The 24,025-nt window shown below is 38.1% G+C and overlaps 1 protein-coding gene across 28 annotated transcripts in view; it reads right to left on the bottom strand.

Annotated features, from left to right (window-relative positions):
- The window catches only part of GRIP1 (glutamate receptor interacting protein 1), a 311,868-nt gene that overhangs the window by 73,076 nt on the left and 214,767 nt on the right, over window positions 1–24,025 (bottom strand). For all 28 annotated transcript variants that reach the window (XM_086884474.1, XM_086884480.1, XM_086884483.1 and 25 more), the window contains 3 exons: window positions 4,834–4,969; window positions 3,765–3,910; window positions 145–228 (listed from right to left, as the gene is read on the bottom strand). In XM_086884474.1, coding sequence (XP_086740600.1) covers window positions 145–228; window positions 3,765–3,910; window positions 4,834–4,969 — 366 coding nt within the window. The remainder of the gene's footprint in view (window positions 1–144; window positions 229–3,764; window positions 3,911–4,833; window positions 4,970–24,025) is intronic.

Below are 24,025 nucleotides of genomic sequence, written 5' to 3'. Positions count from 1 at the left end.
GAGCAGCTCATGAAAGCAATACATGAGGGTATGGAAAATGTAATATATTGATTTTTACAAACTGTAAGCCTTCTGAGTGCTTAAAAAACTTACCACTTTTTTTTTTTAAACAAAATGCAGATTTCAAACTCCAAAATAACTCACCTCTTATTACAAATCCAAAAGTGTTCCCCTCTTTATGTAAAGTAACTTCCACAGTTCTAAAGATGAGACCTGATCCTTGTACAGCTAAAAGAAAAAGAATTGAAACCTTAACGGTTATTATTTTCCTGATTATACACACAGATTTACACCTTTTCTAATTTAAGGTACATATTGAGTCATACAATTGGAAAGACTCAGTTACAGAACAGTCAGACAGAAGACCTGCAATTAAATAGAACTCATTGCCTATTTGAGAGAATTTTGGGCTAGATGTTCTGCAAAGGGACAATGGTTTGGAAAAAAGACACAGACGTATATAGCATGTGAGGAATTTGAGTATTACTGTTTAAATTATGGCATAATTTTGCTTTTCTTATAGTTACAGAGAGTGCTAGAAAATATGGAAGTACACAGTGAGACAAAAATGACACAAAATTCTTAAGAGTGCCTACAGAGCTTGTGGTTTAGCTACGAAAATTTACTTTTGTCACTTAGAGAGAAGACAGTCAAGATTTTTTGGGTGTTTCTTTGATCTCAGGTTACTAGATTACGATGCATAATGCATTTTACTATCATAAGGATTTTTTTTTTCTTTTTCAAAATGTAATATGTTCCCTCATAATTGGTTTGGTGGTTTTAAAGCACTAGTTAAAAATCATAATTGGTGAGCTAGTAAAAAAGTTCTTTGGCTTCTAGCTGAGTCAGTATTTTCTCTGGAAGTACTAAATAACTGGTGTACAGCTGGACTAGGAGGTGAGAAGCCTAATGCACAGACCATTGCATTTGGGTGTGATAATCCACTTTACAGAATTTGAAACCACTGCTGTTAAGAGACCAGCAGACAATTTGCTATTAGCTTTTACAAGTAAAACTTTGGCAGGGTCTAAGAATTCTCTTTTCCAATGGGAAAAAGGACTCTGCAAAATCACATGTGCTCACACTTTCCACCTTCCAGTCAAATACTGTAAAGAGTACAAACACACATAAAATTTAAAAAAAAAAAAATCAAAACCAAACCAACCCACCTCTATAAAATACATGCTCTGTGAGCAGCAGAACTAATGAGAACTTGTGTCATTTAATGTTCCTGCCTGCAATAACCAGAGTTTCCCTGTCAGGATACCCTGAGGGGGGCAATGGATGCCACAGGCTACCCTGTGTGTGCTGCCAATCATGAAAGGCACCAGGAAGAGCAGAGGGCTCTCTCTGCCCCTCTTTCTCTCTCTGAGGACTTCCCTGCTCACAACTCACTCAAGTGTTTATTTCCAGGAGATGTACTGTATGTAATGTACTTTTTTTTGGGAATTTTTCAGTCCCTATTAAAAAAGTTACTGCAGGGAACCAGGAAAACTACCCAGTGAAATGACATAAATCTCATTTCCTTAGGAAAACAGGTGAAAGATGACTCTCCAGAGCACTGCTCCGTGCTGTAGTAATTCCTGCTACAGCTTGAAGATCACGACCGTGTTACTGATCCCATGTAGTTGCTTTCTTTTCAGTTGGAAATGTTTTACTGACTTAAAGAATTACGAGGAGAAGACAACTGTTGTCTCCATTTCTGTTGACAGAAAGCAGCCTTGAGTGTAGCTCAGGATGAATCCACACTTCCCTGTTTGGTGTGGCTTGTAACCGGCCCTGGGGAGAGGTGAAACCTGCAGCTCAGCACTGAGGGATGGCAGCAGCATCCTTCCACTTGGGAACAACCACTCAGTGGCTGTCCTTGCACCCCAGCCTCAGACTGCTAGGGGAAAAGACTCCAACAACTCCTTGCCAACAGCAAAAGGCAGATGTGAGACAGACACTGCTCACCCACCAGTTTTAAACACCGAGGTGGCTCGTGCTGAAAACAGCAGCTGGATGCTCCTGCTGTGAACACTTCAGAAATGGAAGGAAGCACTAGGGAGTGGGATTACCACTCCTCAGCCAAATTTAATCCATCATTATTAAATGATTGACATTTCCCAGCACTGAAACTATGACAGTCCTCTCTCTGAGGGAGCAAGTGTAGGAACAAGAGTAGAATTTCATTAGGTATGGGGCTTGGAAGGAAGTGCCAGGACTTCTCCATGTGGCTTACTGGAAAATTTACATGATTAACAAAAACAGCTTGCTCACTAGTAGTTCACGGAAAAAAACAGACTGCTAAGTATCTCCAGCTTTATTATCTATACTTGCATGGAGAGGCTGGAAATTCCAAGGACTTAAAGTTAGGAACACCACTGTAAACCCGTGTGTCAAAATCCAGTCTCAGTGAACAAGAATGGCACATATGCTAAAAGAAGATGAAAACCAAAGAAAGCCCAGTTGCATAAATGCAAAACAAATAATTCTGGTCCAACAACTACATCTGCAGCAAAGTAACTCTGAACTCAGCTGATTAATTCAGATACTGTGCTTCAGATCGTGAAGTTCCCTCACCACATGCAAACACTAATCAACAGAGAACATTCAAAATTTTTTAATGTGCTTGTCAGGAGGTCTCATAAAAAACCAAATATGTAACTAGATTAACCCTCCAGCTGCTAGAAAGCAGTGGGGAAGTTCATCAGCTTCTGAGCACCAAGGACAGTGATGGATTTTTTTGGATTCTATTGCAAGGAAACTATTTAAGGAGACAAGAACTTCCCAGTTGGCACCTGAGATTCTTCTGGCCAGATACCAGGAAACCACATCTTCTGCCCTCCAGTGAGCAGTATGAATGATAACACACTCTTTCAAGGGTGTGCCTGGTGCAGCCCCTTTGGTGGCAGTCAGCCACCTACACTCCTTCACTTTAGGTCCCAGGTGTTCAACTCACTGCTTGTCTGGCTTTCACTTCATACCTGATAGACTCGACTCACACTGATTTTGTCCTACAGACACACCATTACAGACACAGGCACATAAAGACAGAGCAAAAGAGAGGCGAGGAAAACATTCAGTAACACTCTGTAAGTTTGGTGTGAGCATAAACTTGTGTTTTGAAGAAAATCCTGCTCAGTGAAAGCCCTTGTTTCAGTCACACATTTCTTTCGTGTATCCTTATGGCCTGCCTCACTGTGTCTTCTGCTCTAGAAATGAAATTTTGCCTAAATGTGGTGCCAGAAAAGACTAGGAAAGTCCCAAAGGATACTGTTTACCTAGGAGAGAGGGATGGTGCTGCAAGTGGAGAGAAGAAAGGGAAAAGCAGAGGCAAAACTAGCAAATACTCACTGGTCTCATCTCAGAGGATCTTACTGTAAAAAGAAGGATTTGCTTGCCCTGGAACCTGCTTAATCTAATTTCTAGTATTCAAAACTGCAAAGAAGCAAACAAAAATCCCAAAACAAAACCCAATCAAACAACCAAAACCAACCCTCACCCCCAGAAAACCACAAACCAACAAAAGGCAGAGATTGATAACTCTGCTCTGTTGTTATTGGGAGTTCTGCTAATAAAACATCTGAGAGCACCCCTCTGTACTGCCAGTTCTTTTGTACCGCTTCAATGCTCTGTGATAAACCACAGGAAAAAATAAAATTAAGAATGGAAAATTAAAAAATAACCACTACTAAAATGACTATTACCAACATTGCCCATCTCACTGTTGACTACATCTGCTATTCTGCTATAGGTTTTCAGTTTGCCCTGCAAATACTTACAGACTGGAGGCAGCTCATACTCCACTTCTAACACAACCCTTTCACCAACATTTTTGAGCAGGCTGATGATCTCATCGTGGCGAAATTTGGTCAGGTTGATTCCATTCACAGATTTGATGTAGTCCCCTACATCCAGCTGGTCGCTCCTAGGGAAAAGTACATACTCCTTTTGTGAAAGACAGATCTGATGAACCAAACTAAATTCCTTAAATTAGTTTTGTGATTGTAATTTTTTCCATCAATCTAGATTTAAAAGAGTTGATTTTTCTAACAGAAAGTGGCATTTTAAGATGCTCTAGCTGGTTAAATACTAAAATAAGAACATTGTTGCATTATTCATTCCTGAGGTACAAAGTAAGGTGTACAAAAGGAGTTGCATGATTTGACTGGTTTGGGCATAGGATCTGGAAAGTCATCTTCTTCATGTCCCCATCCTTGTCTCTCTCTTTGGAAAATGTAAAAAAAAAGTTTTTTTGGACATTGGTTGCTTTCACAGTTAACAACAGAGATGGGCCAAGCCAAAAGCATATGTTCTGCTCAGTTACTTGGGATGATTTAACTCAACCCTTATGTTTTTTGACTTGCCTCACTCATGATTAAAAGCTTTTTTTCTTTCCCCTGTAGTAATAAGCAAGGTACTTATGACTTTAGAGTCTTTTTAATCTCAAAGCTATCTAATGAAGAGTTAAAAAAGAATTAAATTACGGTAGCACTGTCATTCTTGTTTCCATTTTGGCTTTTTTTCCCCTCAGTATGTTATGCCGCTTCTCTCAAATTTTTGTTCAAAGACAAGAAAATAGAGAAATAAAACATATATAATTTAGAAGAAATATCATGAGTCTTATGACAATTTTCAAAGATCTCATTGGTATTTCTGTTTTTTTATCAAATCAGCCTTGAGCAAAAAGAAAGACCAGCTGTTGCCATTTCCCTCTGAGGTTCTCCAGTGTGATGGGCTGCCATTATAGATGCATCAGTCACATATTTTTCAGGTGACCTTTCTGATGCAGTACATATTTCTGAAGCAATCGCATCTTATAATGCATTTTGTAGCTAGAGATGTGGTTACCTAGCAGCAATTCCTCCTTGACGAAGGTTAGATACTCTTGGTTTCCCATCCTTGTCGATACCACCCGATACTGTGAGCCCTAGGGTGGTGCCTTCTTTTTTCATTAATTCAACTATTGTTGAGCCCTTGAATTCCTCTGTTGAAAGAAAATTATTCACATTATTAAAATGTAAGTAATAACACAGATGTTGCCTTTCTAATATGTCACCTTCTTCCCAAGAAAATCATTCTGTGTTAGTGAGAAATAACATGTACATCTGGAGATTTTTTATGTTATAATTCACAAGTTCTGTCCACAAGGCTCTGCATATAGATAAATCTTGAGCCATATGTTCTGTAAAAGGTTATTAAAAACTACACCAACGTGCTAGTATACTATACAGAACCCATAAATATGAAGTCTGGGAACACTTATAACTACTGATAGTTGTTTCACATTTTAAAAAAGCTATCTTTTCTCATTTTCTGCTCTCTACCTCTGACCTCTATGTTTTATAATACACTTCAACTGATTAAATAGAAGGGTAAACCACACAATGACATTACAGAACTATAATTTTGGTTCAGACTCACTTTGAGGCCCCTGGCAGATGTCATGTTAATAGGAACTACCGAATATAACAAGAACCCAGACAGAGATACATCAGACCTTAACAGTTTTATTCTTTACTTTTATGTAAATACAGCTCCACTGTAGCTCTCTGCAGAACAGGTATAAAGTAAATGAAGGCCTTTCATAATGATTAAGTGTATATAAAATTTCCCTCACAAGCTAAAACACCCTCTTCTGCGGTTTCTCCATTCTTGGAAAATAGTAAGTTAATTTCACAGTCAACAAAGGCAGGTCACATGCAACAAAAAGCCTCAAGCTTTCAAAACAGAGACGTCCTTATTGCAAATGGGTGGACAAGGCAACCTACATATGCAGTTTCAGCAGGACTGCAATTCTTTGGAAAGCCACATGTGCACTGTTTCCAGTCAGGACAGACCTAAGTAAAACCACCAGCTGCCCAGGTAGTCTGGAAAAATACATGAAATTCTAAGGAAGGATCATCCACCTCAGGATCATCCCTTTCCATACTAATACAGCTTTTGGTGAACGAATGCAGCTTTTAGGTGAACTGATTAGATACAAACATCATATATTCACTGTAAACAAACTGTATGTCTGCACTGCACCAGCAAGCTTCCTGTGGCAGCATGAAATTTAAAAAGTCACCCAAAAACCAAGCAAGGTCCTTGTATATATTGAAATGTTCACCAGTAAGTGTAGAAGTAGCACTATAGCAATAGCAATAAGGCTATTTCAAGAGCATTCCACAGGACTGAGGAGATGACCTAACACATTTTCACCTTACGACAAAGAACTGCTGCCCTGAACAAGAATTGCCAAACCACCATCATTACCTCTGTATTTGAGGAAATGGTGGCAGATAGAGGAAATCATTCAGAAGAGACTCCAGTCCTGGTGCAGAGGCTTGTAATCCTTGGTAGCACCTCTGCTAGGATTAGCTGCTGAATCTTTTTCTGATGTGGCATCATCCTGTGCTCCTGACCATTTCTAGGTGGCTGACAGGCTCTTCTATCTTTTGCCGCTGATGATGACCTCACTTCAGTCATTCACAATTTTACCATTATACAGCATGAATTTTCCAATTCTTGTCATGCTTGGATAAGAATTTCTCTATGCTTATAAAGCTTCTACTACAACAAAATTCTGCAATGCAGAAAATTCAGCAACACAGGTTGTCAGAAGCAGACAGCAGCAGACCCAACCGGTGCATTCTCCAATTTGGCTGACACCAAACTACCATTTGGCACCATCTGGAAGCTGTTGAGCTTCCATAATGTTTGCTCACATCTGGCCTCACTGACAGTTTAGAAAGAACAGATGTGATTACCTGCTTCTGAACATGCAGACATATTGCATAGCTGTAGAGATGCTATGGACCAAAGTGCTGCTTTCAGTTTTATAAAACCCTGTAAGTATTCATAATGAACACAAGAGTAAGTCACGGTACTTATTGCAACCAAAGATACTGTACATTGGCACCCATGAGGCAACCTCAGGTGCTCTGCCAGTGTGTGACACATGTTTATTCACAGTTTACTCAACCATAAAATCTGGAGTCAAAAGGGAAATTCCCCTCTCTTCCCACCTTCCAAGCTGAATCCTTCCTTTGTAATTTTCAGTAGTACAATCTGGCTTTCAGTACCCATCTAAGATTAAATTTTTTTAAACAAATACTTTGCCACAATGTGTATACAGGACATAAACAATGCACTGCAATGCAATGCCTAATCTTTTGCCGTAGCATAATACTGTCATGTGTTTTGATCTTTTACATAGGTTCTGAGTTTGCAATCCAATGCTGGGCAACACTCTGCTGCCCAAAGTACATGTGGAACAGATGATCCAAGCAGTATTTTAAGCAGGCTAACAATTATACAATTCCCTTCAACTACCGGCATGGAAAGAGACGACCAGGCTTGTTCCCTCTTACCATCTATTATGACAAATTTCTGTTAACCTCTGCCAACAGAACAATGACTTCTAGGCACTCTTCCTTGGTAGGCAGGCAGGAAAAGATGCACCAGTGCTGTAAGGGAGGGGTGCTGTCAAGTGCTCATTGCACTCAGACAAATAAGGTCATCTAGGCATGCACAGTAGTTTCATTAGGTTTGCTGCTCTGAAGGATTTTGTAGCTTTTGTTGTACATATCAGTCATATCAGGAAGAAATTAAAATACCTAAGCTGGTTTTGCTTACAAGAGACTGTTATCCCTGCAAGTGCTCTGAACCAGACCCATTTGATACCATCATTTTGATTTTCATCTTCGCTGTCTTAAATCGCACATGATTACTGTTCTTATAATGCTATATATGACATGCTTACTCATCTGCATTCCTTTGGCATTATTATTACAGACTAATCCCACTGAGTATTACTGAAATGCCCAATATCAGAACGACCCTGGGACTTCATTTCCAATCCAACATGCAACCGCATCTCTATGGGAATAGCACTAATGCAAGGTCAATCTCTGTTTCCTAGTCAAGACAATGCTACATTACAGTTTGAGGGTAAAAAACCCAGACTACTACATGTATCACCTCACTCACAATTCATTACTTATGCCAACCAGCAAACTCCTAATTAGTTAGAAGTCTCTGGAGTCTGTTCTTTCCTACATGTACTCCCATACTGGTAATAATATTAACATAGTCAGCATCAGAAGGGAAAGCACAGAAGTTATTCCCAGACTTCTTATGAATTCACACTGGGACTTGCCTTCCCTCAGCCAAGAGAGGGTCTTGGGACTACCTCAGGACTTCCATCGCTTCCTGCTGTTGCAGGGACAATCCCTGGTCCATGCCTGTCCATGCTGCACCAGCCACTCTACAGCTTTCTTGGCATCCACCTACCTCTGCTATGGGGTTCAGGAATCCCGCTGAATCCTGGAGGTGGCTTGGCAAGGGGAGCACAGAAGTGCACACTTTTATACACAGGCACACATAAGATGAAAAAGAAAGGTTTCTGTTCCAAAGAGCTTCCCTTAGATCTCCAGTTCTGTAAGCAGGAGCATACACAGGAGCTGAATTCTGAAGAAAACATTACACTGCTGCTGTTCTCTGAATTGCTGGTCTGGAGGCTTCTCTCAGGCTTGCTGTTGCAATACCATGCCTGCATGTGCCTGACTTGCAGCCAGGTCAGCTGGTGCATTCACACTATGATCTGTACACTATGATATGTAGTCTGGAGGACTACAGGGATACTCAGCATAGCACAAGAAAGCTTCAAAGATAAGCAGATGCTCAGATTCAAGACTGAGTAACACTTACTGTGAGAAGATGAACACATGGAACAACTCGGAGGTAGGTAAAATTGAAGAAATACCATGACTAATTTTTCTTCAAGGATAATAGCAACATAATAAAGCTTCTTGTATTTTATATAAGACTTCTTGTCATTTTCTACTTTTTGGTGTATGTAAATAATATCTTTCAATGAATAAACGGCATGGAAAATAAATTCTCATGAGACCTATGAACCTGGAATACATTCACATTTTCAAAAATAAAACAGTACTAGATGACAGAAGAGATCTTTTTCACAGAAAAATATTTGAAAGCTGAGAAAATTCTTAGTCAAAAGTTTCATCATTTATTTTCTAAAGTGCTACCATTCTATATCTTAATGCACAATTCAAGTAAAACTCAAAAATATTTACCTTCATTTCATATATTGAGTTCCTTTTGTGAAAATTCAATTTTAAAACCAAAAAAAATGTCTAAAATCTATACCATCAGGTCAAGTGCTTGCTTCTATTCTCCACCTAGTGAATTTGAGTTTATCAAGTGCAGCTCAAACAGGGCATATATGGAACTGAACACTGAAGTAAAAAAAAAAAACAACAAAAACTTGCTGTTATTGATATTTTTCTACCAAAACCATATATAATTAATAAGTAAGTAATTGGTAAGTTTGCTGAAAATATAGTGAATGCTGTCCTTGAATGGATTTTCCCTTGTATGTCAGCAGAAATTCTGCAGAGAAAACAATTTGCTTTACATCCCAGTAGGCATCTCATGGCTTAATAAGAAATTACATAAAGATATAGTCAGTTCTTTGGGAACAGATAGCAGTTTGTTATAGTGGAGATATCACATTTACTCAGTGCTTCAAGTCCTGTGGGTATGTGTATTTCTCTTAGTGTGACAAGAGGGATGTCAAGAGATGATAACAGTCCATTCCTTGTTGCCCTTTTCTTGACTGGCTGTCACTAACTTCTAAAACACCTAAATTTCCATCAAAAACAAACAAAACCACATCAGTGGGGAGAGTCTGAGGACATGAGGCTGGTCACAACCTGCTCTGTGGCCTCCTCTCCAGCCTGTGGAGGGACAATCCCCAAACCAGTCCTAGTTCAGAAGCCAGCAACCCACAGTGGAGGACAAACTGGTATGAGGTGCAGCAGAGCACACTGAAAGGCACAATACACTGCAGTTACCACCAAGACAGTGAATTTTAAACACTGCCAATGCAGGATGCCTTGGGTCAGCAGCCAGCTTAATCTGTATAAATGCACAGGTGAAATGTTGTACCATTTTCAGTGAAAACAAAGGAGATAGGTAAGGTTAAGACATTTGCAAAAAACTGTCTAAAACAGATTCAGTTTACACTGACAGCTGTTCTGGTTATGAACAGGGAATTAGATGATTTCCTTTTTATCTTTTTTTTTTTTTTTTTATTTTTTTCCCCAGCTATAAGAGCATCTACAAGATGACTTTGCCATTGTAAAAATATTACCTAAAATCCAAATACCTTCCACCAGTGCTTATGGAGTAGAAAAAGTCATGACACAGAAAAGGAAAAAAGGGCATTTTACGAACCATCACAAGCAGTGATACACAGGACATGATCACATAATTCACTGAAAACACCAGGCCTGCAGGACACAGCAGCACAGCTCACACCTGGGTTCATTGGCTGCTTGTCTAAAATGAGCTTAGCTCTTGTGCCTATTTGGTTTTGGGTAAATTTTTCATATTCACAGAATCCTTGGCAGCTACACTCTCTAAATCCCAACTGAGGCATTCAACAAAGGTGGTCTTCAATTTAACCAAAAACGTAAGCATTATATTTGAAATTCTAACTAAAATATCAGAATTTAATACAAATATTACATTTGTATTTAATACAAATAGGCCTGAAAAATCAAATAACCACCAGAAAGCCAGCTGCAGACAAAAAAAAAAAAACAAAAAAAAACCAACCCCAAAAAAAGCTCTTAATTCTTAATGAAAGAACCTCACCAATTTCAGTGGAAGAGTATTGGAAGAAACATATATGACACAGTTATCAATGCACACTACAGTAACTCCAGTAATTACATTTCAGGAGTGAACAATGACTGGAGTAAACCATTATTATCTTCCCAGAGCTTAACATTTGCACCTCACAGCCTACAGTGTAGCCCCAGTGCTCCTCCAGTAGCAGCACAGCTGTGCTACTACCAATGGCACATGCTCAAGGTCCAACATCCTACTTGTGTCTGAATCCGCCCCTTGGAGACAGGAATAGTAGAGAACATTTGCCAGAAAAACAAAAAAAAGTGTGGCATGGTGTAAAATCAGTTTTCACATTAAAGCAGCTTCATACAGAAAACACCAGAATGATCTCTGTAAATTCACCTTACAAAAGGGATGGCTTCATGTGAGGGTGCAAAAGAAAGCTGCTTTGAACTTAGAGGAAAAAGTGGCCCATGGCAGCAGCTGTGTAAGAAGCAGAGAGGTTTCTCCAGGCTAACTGTGGCAGATATGCAGACTAAAGCAAGAGATGGATGGCCATGTGTCTAGAGGCTTTTTCAAGCCAGACAAGTGCTGGTGAGGGGACAACAGGGTTTTGGTCCTCTGGATAGTCCTGCTTGCAAAAATTCCCCAAGGAAAGAGTTTTCAAGCATTTTTTATTTGCTTTGTTTTCTTGTATTTGTAATTGAATTGCACAATAGTGCCAGAAAACAAAATGAGAACAGATGCTGATACTCCAAATCCTCCCAAATATTCCAAGTACTATCATCCCAAAATTATTCATGACATTACTTTGACAGATATTGTGCAAAGGGATCAACTTGAGTTATCTTAATACAGATGATGGCATCTGATTCTTCTAACAGCTGTGTCTATTGGGAATTTTTGTCAGTGAACACTTCTGAATTCCTTTTCTATACTTTTTCTTTTTTTGCTCTACATCAAGGACTGGAAAACTCAGGCTAAAAACACTCATTCTCCATTTATAATCCCTGAGAAGAGAAATTAAACTGGAGCAAAAATTATTAAAAAAATTATAAAACATTATAACATTCAGTTTCAGTAAATACAAATACTTTAATATATTACTGTAAGTATATCCAGATTTAGTTAAATCACAACAACAAAACCTTTTCTTGTATTATTATCTATAAAGAAAATATTTTTATCCCTGACATGACACCTGGCAGTAGAGTTGGAATAGAGATGCAGTGCAAGCTACAACTTGCTCAATTATGTAGTCTAGTGAAAGCACACTTCTTCCTTAAGCTAGCTGGGAAATTCCAGTGTTTTCATCAATGGCTTTCTTTGAGAGCGTACCTACACTATCCATTGATCACCTGAAAATCTGCGGCCATCAACTTCCTTATCTTCAGATGTGTTCCAGTTCCACCTTAGGGCACTCACTATGTTTCAGAAAGTTCAAGCATTTTTTTACTTCCTCATTATCTATGATGGCAGTCAAGTTCCTCAACATTTGTTGGGTCTGGAGCAGCTCGCTAAACTCAAGCTTTATGAAGCAAGGACATTGGAAGGTAAAAACAAGCACAGTGATAAATGACTTGATGGTCCCTACCTTCAGCTCTTCAGCAGACATTGCAGAGCTTTCCAGAGCTCAAACTTCCTTGCTTCCACACCATATCATTGTTAGATTGGGTGGGGAATGGGTAGTAGAAGGTACTTTTAAGCTGAAGGTTATGCCCATAGTTATCTCCCACATGAAACAAATATGTCCTTTTGAAAATTTTGATCCTGAGATAAGCAACAAAATCTTAAATTCAGGAATGGCTCGTGCATCAGCAGTACTACGCTGAACTCCTCTGCATGTCTCTGTTGACACTACTGATGGAGAAAGAGCCCCATGACATTAGTCTTTTCTACATTTCTGTCGGAATGGGATGAAGGGCTCATTAACCCTCCTTCACTAGTAGAAACCCTACTGTGCAGAACAGCACAGAACTGACACTAATTTAGATTTATAAAACTTCTTCCCATAATTCTTATGAATTCACCTCCAACTTCCTCTTCATTTCTTTTTAATGAGAAATTAACATCAAGAGAACTCTTGATAATTTGTGTTTCTTTGCACTGATGTGTCACTACTCACAAAAACACAGCCTGGCTGTTGCAGTTTCTCTACTTTCTAGAGTTACCAAAATGGATCAGGCAGGATTGCTTACAGGATTGATTGCATGTGTGCATTTCAAAGCAGGAAAAAAACACTGAAAAGAATCCTCTCCCTCATCACCTGAGTGACACAAGCAGAGAAACTTGATATGGCAGTATCTCCACCTAGGGATTACCTTTTAAGAAGATATCCAGCGTGACTTTGAAAGCATCACATGATGAAAACTCTGCTCTATGTGTAGATAATGTCTATCTGAACTGGGAGTAGACAAGCCTTGAAGACCGAGATCTCATTACAGTCCTGCTATTACATTCAGGATGTCCCTGTGATACAGAACTGTAACCTCCCATTAAATCACCTCTTAATCTTCTTTCCCTTTTAGATTAAGAACTGTCTGAACTGCTTAGGTTTTTGCTATTTAAGACATGTTTTGCCACAATGTTTTAACATTAACATTAATGTCCTGTTGCCATCAGGTAAATTTTAGCAATAGCGTCATTAAATCACATTTCTCCATTTGAGCTGTCATTTATTTTTCCTAGCCTACCTTGCACTGCCTGTCATGATCTACAGTTGCTATATAATGTAACATTTTAGTTAACACAAGACAGTGGTTTTCTCTAGTGTCATGGTAAAACTGAAAGAGTAAGGGTAAGAAAAGGATATAGGAATGATGTCACCCCTTTTTAGAAAAACTGTCATTCATGTATTCAAATAGTGGGTGGTGAATTTTCAAATATTTGAAATTTGGAAGAATGGGCCTACAGAACTTTTCCTAGTACTTGGATTAAGGAAGAGATATTTAAGTTTTTAGGGGTCATATACATAAATGTTTGTAGGACAAATAGAGCTGAATGATATGCACACCCTGTGTTTCTACTTGGTAGTACTGAAGGAGACTCGGAATGACAAAAGGGTTTATCAAAGTCTCTGTGTAGAAGATTAGGCTATCCTTGTGAAAATGAGATATGAATGAGAGAGATGAGAAATATGGAAAATGCAAGTGAATGCTTCCCACACACTTTACCTTTTGTCCTTTGTGCTCAGTGACCGTTGGTATCTTTACGGTTTGCTTACTCTTCACCTCTGTGGAAAACCCCAACCCAGCAATGCTGACCTCTGGAAGATGGTAGCTCAAAATCAGGCTGGATGAATGCATTGCTACAAATGGTTTAAAAAGTGATCTGTCAACGACTCATTCTTTTTGTATACTTCAATCTGATATAAAACTAAAGTTACAAGGGTGGCTTAGGGGGCAATTTAATATGCAACGTGACAAATAGGATGGACTTATTTTTTACTAGCTTTTTATAGCTAAAGAAAAAATGCCTGTGACAAAAGATCATTAACTTACTCAATATTCAAGATGAAGAAAAAATACAGTTAAAGCCAATGGAGAAGGAGGGTTAAAGAACTGCAAAATAAGCTACTGGCTTATATTAAGATTTACCAAATCAGTGAAACAGTGATGACTTTAGATGTCAATAAGCATTTAAGATCCACAAGAATTTACTATTCCTGTAAAGTAAGTGTGCCAAAATGGGGGGAAAAGGGGGAAAAAAATAAAAGGAATAATTCAGGCATTTCTTGGCTGCTAACCTGTGCTCTGGAACTCTCTAATCAATCTCTGTACTTATTCCCTGAAGTTTAATGTATGCATAATGAACTAATGGCAAAGAAGGATGAAGACAGATGCCTTAATTTGCATGAACTAGCTTATTAGATAGTCAAGCTTTCTGAACAAACCACTGCAGCGAAACAGTAAAACACCCAGCTGCAAGAATCTACCTATGTGATTTATTTTTTCATCTAAATTGTCACCATCCCATTAAATTAGCACAGAAACTGAGATGGCATCATATTAGCACATAGTGACATTGCTCATGTTAGCCTGTGAGACAACAGGAACATTTCACAACTTCAGGTCACTTCAATAAGGTGTTTGCAGGTTTTTGCAAAAACCTGAATGTGACATCAATAAGAGGCTTATACTATCTCAGAGCAGCCTCATTATTATATATAGGAAAATGACCTTCCTCTGTGAAACTTCAAAATAACTTAAGTTTCACAGGAAAGTTTTTGGCTTTTCTTTCAATATTAACTCTTATCCTCCAGAAACCTTGGTTGAAAAGGAACAAAGATTACACCTGCCTTCCTCTCCAAAAACATTAAGACATGCTAATTCTATATATTCTGGTTCACCTCTACTTCAAAAACACATCTTGTCTGTTGGGTCTATTGCAATGTCCTTCTCTTCTTTCAGTGACCAAAAGGTTAAAACAGGAAAATGTTTATATGGATTGAAGAAATAGCTAAAATCTTCAAATAGACTGAAACAGATAAAGATTCAGCTAAATAGTACTACTGGAGGCTTTGATACTTAATAATAATTAAATTTAATAAATTTAATTATTTAATAAATTTAATAAACTAAATAATTTAATTCCAAGCACAGTGCAATGTACAGAATCTCACTGAGGGTGCAAATGAGGAAACTGCTAACACCATTCAAAGCAGGCTTGTTGAAATACTTCTTTTAAAGTAAGATAGTCTGTGAAAAAGCTGTCTCTTAATAAAGGCTGTGCTTAAACAGAAGGGAACTGCAGTGTGAGAGCACGTCTTCAGGTTGCTGGCTCCATGCAACCAATTCACAAGATGTGTTTATCTCTGTTTTTTTATCCTCTGCTTTTAAAGGATGTACTGCCAGCATCTTTAAAGGAAGCATTTTAATTCTAAATTATTTTAAGTTTACAGAAATCACTTAAGGAACCTAGCAGGCCTTTCTCAATACAGAAGCTTCAGTGCAGAGATCTTCTGCTACCATTGAGAGTACAATTTCCTAATCAGAACTAGAGAAAAAGTGACAGAATTTTTACATTTCATATGGTTTCACATTGGTATAAAGCTTTGCTATGTTACACAAACAAGTGCATTCTGAAATTTTTTTCTTCTCCACATAAATCAATATGTGGTGTTTTTAAAATGAAACAAACTTCTGATCCCTGTGGTCTTACAAAATGTCTGTAAAAGAGTCAGTTTTTCTTTCCCTTCTTGATTATCAAAGACCTGTAACAGGTCTGCACATTCATCATATTTTTCTCAGTGAAGACCCTGAGCTTATTTATGATGGAGATAGAGATAATCAGCCTAATATTAGCTGCTACAATCTTGTAAGACTGCTTGGTATGGATTTGAGTTCGTAATGCTTAATTTTAAGTATATATGCATTAAAAAATACAAGATGATGCTCTGACATCTTCTGATTCCCACGTTTTGAATACTGGTCAATGATATTTTTATAGGGTAGTAGATAAATTAAAATTTGCAGTGGATCAGCAAATAAAATGTTCTAGTCTCTACTCCAATTTTATACGCAGAGAAAACTGGGTCTATAAAATGTATTTACAACTTGTCAAAAATATTCTGATTTCTCCAATATGCTTAACTCAGGCCATGAAAAGCATGTCTTACCATACATTATAATCATATCCAGCTATCATACTCGTTGGCTAGCACTTAAGCTGGAATGACTTAAACAGCTTTCCTATTATTTTCTGCGGTGTGTGATTAAGTAAGTCAAGCTTCATGACTGGCTAGATATTCCCATCCACTATATGCTCTCTATTGCACCATTACCTTTTGTAAGGGGCTAAGGAAAAAGCCCTTGGCTTTTAATGGCCTCATCAGAGTTACGTACCATCCTTATCATAAAATTGCGTAAGTTCCTTACTAGGTACCTGGGTTTGTAGCTACAAGTTTGTAATGACTTCTAACTTTCAATTCCAGAAATAAATCTGAAATCTTTCTGGAAGAGAACACTTTCAGTCCCATGTGAATATGTAAAATATAAGTTATTTAGAAATTATTAACTGCACTGTAGCATTTTTATTCTTGATAGATTTGGTCCATTTTGTTGAAGTCTTGGCATAATGGCATGATTTCCCTGTACGACCTCTATCAATTTTTACTTCTCACTTTCCTTAACAGAGCAATATTTTGGGGTTCAACAGTCACACTGTGTTATCAGGTATGCTCACTCATTGTTCAGCAGTGGTATCTAAAGTTCAGCTCTAACATGTCTCATTTTTCTATGACACTACGTCTTTAGTACCTCAAAGGTCAATGCTCATTTTCTATACCATTTATCCAACAAGTATTCAGGGTCACAGTGTCATCTAATATAGGAAGGTTTTGCCAGAATCTTGTCTCACAGTTAACTATTAAGCTGGGCTTGTTTTGCTTCACCAATAAAATCAATTAGCATTGAAGACTGCCTTTTGTTCCTGTTTGGATTGATATTCACAGTGTCCTTCTACCGATGTTTTCTGTGAATAAGAGCAATGAAATGTCCTGACTTTGGCCTTGTTACTATTTTCCCCTATTAAAATGTTCCTTGTTTTGCTTTCTTGTACTCTTTTCAGGTTGGTAATAAGGGAGACTTTACTGAAGAGCCTTCTTTATGTGTTTATTCACGTAACATTAGTGGAATCCCCAGACAACATGGACATAAAGTGAGGTATCTGTGATTTGGACAAGGACAAGAAATCAAAAGAAGATGACTATCTGCATTCTCCTACCCTGAATATCACCTACAAAGTTAAAAAAGCACCTTACTCTACCAATGTAAAAGATGTCAATGGATGTGCGCACCTATATATAAAAAACCCCAACAGGTGCCCAGTAAATTAATTACGAAATTAAAGCGGCCAAGAAGTTATTTGGGCATCCTGCCTGGTGTTCAACCTCTTACTGACCCGAATAATCAATACAAATCATGAACATATAAAGAAAACAGTTTAACATAGCAATACTTAGTACACCTTTGTGTTAGTGAAGTAGTGACTGTCACTCAGATGCTTTTTCTCCTTCTTTTGACACATACATTAGTAACAAAAGAGAAGACAGGAAAGTCATGAAAGAGTTTTCACAATAGTTAAAGAAAAATGCCTGGGAGCAAAGACCTCTGAAGCACAACTTGATTACTTTAACAAAGGGAAGATTAAATGGTGATTTCATAGTGAAGTGACTATAAAGGATGAAATAAATTTTGATGAAAAACAATTCTTTCTTACAAATGAGGTGAAGCTGAACCTGTGCATACTCAAACTAAACTAAATGCAGTGTGTCTAACCACAAAAGGTAGTGATGGGTTTTGTATCACTGGCAACCATAAATAGATTGGATGTCCTTATAAAATATAATTAAAATACAAGTTGAGCTACAAATAAATTCCAGCAAGTCGTATGCTTTGTTTAGACAGTCACAAATACCTCTTTTGGCCCCATAAATTCACAATATATACATTGAAACTCGATCAGACAGGACCTTTGTTCTTACCATTGCACATTTAAGTAGCAAGGAAACAAAAGTTAGTTTGCACTGATGCTATAATAAACTTCTGGTCTTCCAGATCCTGCACAAACCAAACCACTTCTTTTATTCTACACTATGAGGCATGCAATTACATCTCTGTCTGTCCCATGTACCACAGATGTGATGAGGAAGACACAAGAGCACCAGAATCTCTTTTCCTCTTTTGATTGTAAGAAATGAATTGAAAGCACAAAAATGCTATAAGGCAAACAAACTAAGAAATAACCTTTTCTCCATCCATACAAAATACTTTGAGCCATTTCATATTGGCAAAATGGACATAGAATTTTATAGCAACAAAAAAATATTAAGATTTTTGTGTATAAATCAAGGTGTAGGGTGAGAATGAGCAGCTCTGATCCACTGATACAGTTGAAAAGAAGAGGAAAACTACTATCTAGATCTGGAGTAGAATATTTAGAATATTATATTATTTATCTTTGTAGATGGTATATTATTTCCTTACTATTTTCATACCCTGAAATGATAATCACTGAAGAAGCTGAAAGAGATATTTAAAAAACCCCGAACAGATGGAAATTATGTACTAAGTCCTTTAAAGAGGTATTAGAAAATATATTAGGAACATTAAAAACATCAAGTTAATTATCTATAACTATAAGATAAAAAGAAATTATTAAGTGCAAAGAGACTTAAGCAGGTAAATGCTAAAAAAATTATCCCAAACTTCTCAGATGAGCAAACTTCCCAGACCTTAAAGGAACAATTTTCTTTCCTAGTCATATGCTTCTGTCTACAGAATTGTGCAACACAAGACTTTTGAAAGAGAGAAATGCCCTCCTGGGTCAGATCAACACTCAATCTAATCCTGCTCCATCTTGGAAAGCAAGAAAATGAGCTTTAGGGAGAGAATGAGAGCCAGCCTACTTTGCCCAGCCTGGCCCTGCCACAGTTCTTTGACACCCAGTAGTGTCACATTAGAGAGTACAATGCTTCTCAGTCTTTGCAATATTTACATACAAGTCTCTTGGCAATTAATTCATTCAGTCTCTACTGAATCCACTGACACAGTCTGTAAGCACGGATTTACTGCCTGCTCTTCCTCTCTAGAGATACTGGATCCATGAGTATCTCTACTGGATCTCAACTGAATGAGGCAGAAATCATTTTTGCTGTTGAATACACATTTTTCTTCCAATACTGCACTAATAGCAGTATAGAGAAGAACATTTAAATAGATTTCCACTCAGAAAAAAATATATTGCCCGACAAATTTTTAATACATTTCCTTACTTCTGAACAGACTGGGGAACCTGAGCATTCCTTGTGGATTTTCTTCTCATGTACTATACATTTTTCTGAAGATACTCCCTTTTCTTGCCCCAAGAAAGCCCAGCTGGGCTATTCTGTGCAAATGTAGTGATTTTTCAAGAGGTCAATATTAAATTTTAGCTTCCCAGTTACCCAGAATAACCTCTGGTAGCTGTAATAGGCTGCTGTACTCCACAAGGAACAGTCAGTCTGGTTTCACAAAGTTTTACAACTTCTCGTAGACAGCAGTGATTACTGGGATTGGTAAATTTTATGTTTATCCAGGAAGAGATCGTAATCAGTTGCACAATCCCGGGGTTACAAATCTCCCTGTGCTTGGCACCTCCTTCCATGACCTTTTAAGAGCATAATGTTTTCCTTCCTCTTTCTGAGCTCACTCAGCTAGTCCGGTGTCTCCTTCAGAGACTGTCTCCCTGCTCCTAGTTCAAACCTAGTCTTAACCATCTTTCATTTTTACCTAGTTTCCTCTCCTCACATGTCCACTACACCATGCTTTTTCTTCTAACTGAAACCTTTAAAGAAGAATAAATTTTTCGACAGACATCACCAACGTTTTGATTAAAATGAACAAAACCAAGCGTCACAGGGGTATCTTCCCTTTTTTGGAGCTTAGAGACCATGCCAGAATTGTGCAGGAATACAACTGTCCCAGAAGATGGGAACCCCAACCTCAGGAGATGCACTGATGCTTCCCAGCCTTTTCAGGTTCCAAGCTCCACTAAAAAAATCCTGTGGTATCACCGTGACTGGAAGGCAGGAGCCAGGGACTCGTGCTTCAAACTAACAAATGGCCAGAGGAGTACAAGCACACGTACACACTGCAAGCACATTTGCTGAGTACAGAACAATTTGCTTGGAGCTGCCCATCCCTGCCTCAAAATGTGTGTGTGTGTGCAACAGCTAAATTGCTGAGACAGTTTTTTAATGATGTTATAGATGCTATATCATATATATCATCCTACACTATATATAGCTAAACTGATTTTTCTGGGAAAAAAATGCAGCTGCAATAAATTAAGACATTTTACTTTGAAAGGCTAAAGGTTGTCAAAATTATATGCAATTAAATCCAAATACACATGAATTAACATGTTTGGTGCCATCAGCAACAAAACCTGCTGTGTGAGTAGCAAAAGCAGTTTAAAGTCACTTAAATTTTCAGACCTTGTATCAGTTGGGTATTTGAAAAAGTGCACATCCCTCATGTACAGTATTGCCCTTAATACATTTTCTCCTTTGTGGTAAAAGAAGTCAAATGAGACTGTTCTCTACCCTAATCCTTTTCAGTGCTGAAAAACACCAGCATGTAGCAGACCTGTAAGGAATATGTATGAATAAATCATCAGCAATCTCAACTAGGTAAGAGCTCAGTGACCTTTCTTAATTTTCTACAAGAGAGAAATTTCTTTCACGTTTATCTGTGTATGAAACATGAATGACATATGAAGTCCTTCCAACAAAGTTATTTTGATGAAAAGGAGGAAGGACAAGAAAGAAATCTTCAATAATAAATATGTGAAAGCAAATCCAGAAATTTTCAATGTCAGAGGGAAGGAAAAGACATATAGCTCTGCAGCTGCTTCACAGACCATTTGGTAAACCTCCAGCAGGTTAAACAAACACACAGGGAAGCCTGCAAATGATACAGCAACTGTAGGCTCTCATCAAACATGAAAATCAGCAAATGACTTTGCAGGTATAATAAACACCTCAAGTGCAGAAAGGCTTACTAGTCTGTGATCTGCATTTCACAGGTCAGAACGCTTGATTCTGCTCGGAAATCATTCAGGATCGTTACCATAATAACTGTGACTGCAGAGGTTACAGCTAATGGATTTCTAAATGCTTAAAATCTCTTCAGTGGCATTTTGTGCTGATTTTTAGAAGTACATAGTAAAAGTAAGTGTCTATGAGAAAAATGCAAATTGAGGGAAAAAAGTGCTTTTGTAGACACATACTTGAATTTCCTAACCCATGAATGTTTTATTTTCAAGTTTTACTTCTGCAATGAATTCTTTTTTCTCACCATGAGAACTATGAAAAAGGTCAGGGATGATTTTGGCAGGTTTTCTCAGGCAAATCACGCTCTTACTCTGCAAAACCAGTTAGCCAATGAAGACTACTTCACATTTTGGTGAGGGATGAAGGATAGGTAACATAGCGCTGCATCTGCGATATTAGAGTGCTTCTGAGGGAAGCTGAAGTTAAAGGCAAGGCGGGTTTCTTTTGACAAGGATGGAAAAACTGACTGAGGACTGCACAAGTCAGGCAACATTGCCTGAGAAGGTGGCTGCACTGCAGCAAATGATGCAAGGGGGCCTGCTGATGTTAGGAGCACTCTGTCAAAAAATAACAGGATCGTTTAAATCTTCTGCAGTTTTACTCAGCAGAGGAGCCTAAAGGAATTGGACCAAGTTAACTGCAGCATGAGAAGAGCTGCTTTTGAACACTCACTGTCTTGCCAATGCCATATTAATCACCAAGATAACAAAACAGGCTCTGGAGCTGTGTTTGCACATAGGTAAACACGTACCCACAGGGATGCATCATCCCTCTGTCACATCTGTCAGTCACTGAGAGCCTGGCTCAGATGTTAAGAGCTGAGCTACAGGAATAACCTGGGAGCCGTCTTCCCTCCTGAGCACTGACACTTAATGGAACTTAGATCCCAGGATCACTTCAGAAATCTATTTTTTTTTTCAATCAATGTGGACTTTTTTTTAAAAAAAACCTTTTATCTCTCCATTTTACTTTCCAGATTTCTCACTTTTTTCTGAGATTATCTTTGGAAAGAAAATTAATGCACCCCATCTATTCTACTATTCTGATATGTAGTACAGAATTTTTCCTTGTTTAAATCACAGCACACATGATCTTAAATTCAGCTAATACAATTCTGTACTGTCAACTCAATTACATCATAACTGGATCAAGTGTTCTGCTTTTAATTTAGACTGGATTCTGGAATTTATATAGATATATGCACACATATATATATACATGTACATATATATACACACATACATAGATACATACATATATATAAATTCAATTACTTTCTTATTTCTTCAGAACCTCTGCTTGCTTTCTGATAGTAACATGTTTTTTTTTATTAAAATAGACATTTCTAGATGTTACAAAACTCCAAGAGTCATAGTGAAGAAAGAAAGGTCTTTAAAACCTCTTTCTTTGGCTTCCACCTGACCTACATTTGAGTTCATCAGTTGTGGGCAGTAGACAAACCCCTCAGGAAAGCCAGATTTGATGCAGCTTGAGACAGAATATGAGCATTTGCTGCACAGCAGGCTGTGGGTCAGGGAGGGGGAAAAAAGGCATACCTCTGTATTTCTGTAAACAGCTCCTCTACGTGTTCCAAGCCAAGGACTGGATGAAAACCGCCTTACTTCTTTCTAATGACATTTACATTGTGTATTTAAATATTTCAGAGGCTGAAAATTCCCAGGATGTTAATTATTGGTTTTATTACAATAATTTAGTATTTCATAACTTCTCTTAGGAATATTTTGTGTCCTAAGCAATTACTGAGGACAGTACATCATGCAGCAATTACTTTTTTAGTATCAGCTCTGTAAATATTATCTTTTCAAGGCATTTTGAGCTTCTTTGATTTGCATGTGCTCCCTTCTAGCTAAGCAGTTCAAAATCTAGCCTACCCTAAAATTATGTTTGTTTAACATTTTATTTTTGCATTAAAATCCTGTTACCAGCTCCCCCCAAACAAGGCTGCAAACAATCTACTAACAGCAATTCCAGATCTTGAGCCACTGCAGAGGATGTGCTCAGGGCTGTACCTGCACTCTATTTTCCCTCCAGTTTGATGGCTACCCTTGTTCCTGAGATCAAACACTGTGCTGAAATACAAAACCTGTATTACAGCATGCTTCAAAGAATCAGGTAGTGTGGAAAGAAAATGCAGTATTTACACATGTACAAAGGAATTGAAAAATCTAGTCGCTTTAATTTCAGACTTCAAAGTCTTGAGAATTTTCCTTCAGAGCACAGTGACCTATTTTAACAACTGACCTGTTAGTACCTCCCTGCAGCTGCATACAAAACTTGCAAATGACAAATAATAATAAAAAAAAAAACAGTTAGAGAGAAAAAGCTGCTCCTGTTGGTGGAGAAAACATCAAAAGAATGATAAGTAACATCTAGGTTTGGTCTTCTCCTGGTTGTCTCTGCAAAGGTTGGCATGCACTCTCACCATAAATGCAGATAATTTGCTCAGCAGATCCATTATCACTGTGGAGTAGACAGAGGCTGGAATGAGACCTGGGAAGGCTCCTGTGGGCCCTAGAGGCAGGCAGAGCTGGAGCACAAGGGTGACATGGGACATGGATTGGACAACACAGTGAGGCCAAGACTTCAAGGGCCTTCTGCTAGATGCGCTGTTCAGGGCAGAAGGCAGGCAGCTGTGCTACTCTTCTGTCCCAGAGAACAGGAAAACTCCTCTCTTTGAGGAAATATTTCCACTACTCTTCATTGTTTGGGGCCCGTTTCTTGCACAAGAATTTACTTAGGAAAGAGACAGCTCACAACTGTAATCGTCCTGGCTAAACAAAATCT

Source organism: Cyanistes caeruleus, chromosome 4, assembly GCF_971803275.1.
Source record: "Cyanistes caeruleus chromosome 4, bCyaCae1.hap1.1, whole genome shotgun sequence".
NCBI lineage: Eukaryota > Metazoa > Chordata > Aves > Passeriformes > Paridae > Cyanistes > Cyanistes caeruleus.
This window is presented reverse-complemented; position numbering and strand designations above follow the sequence as displayed.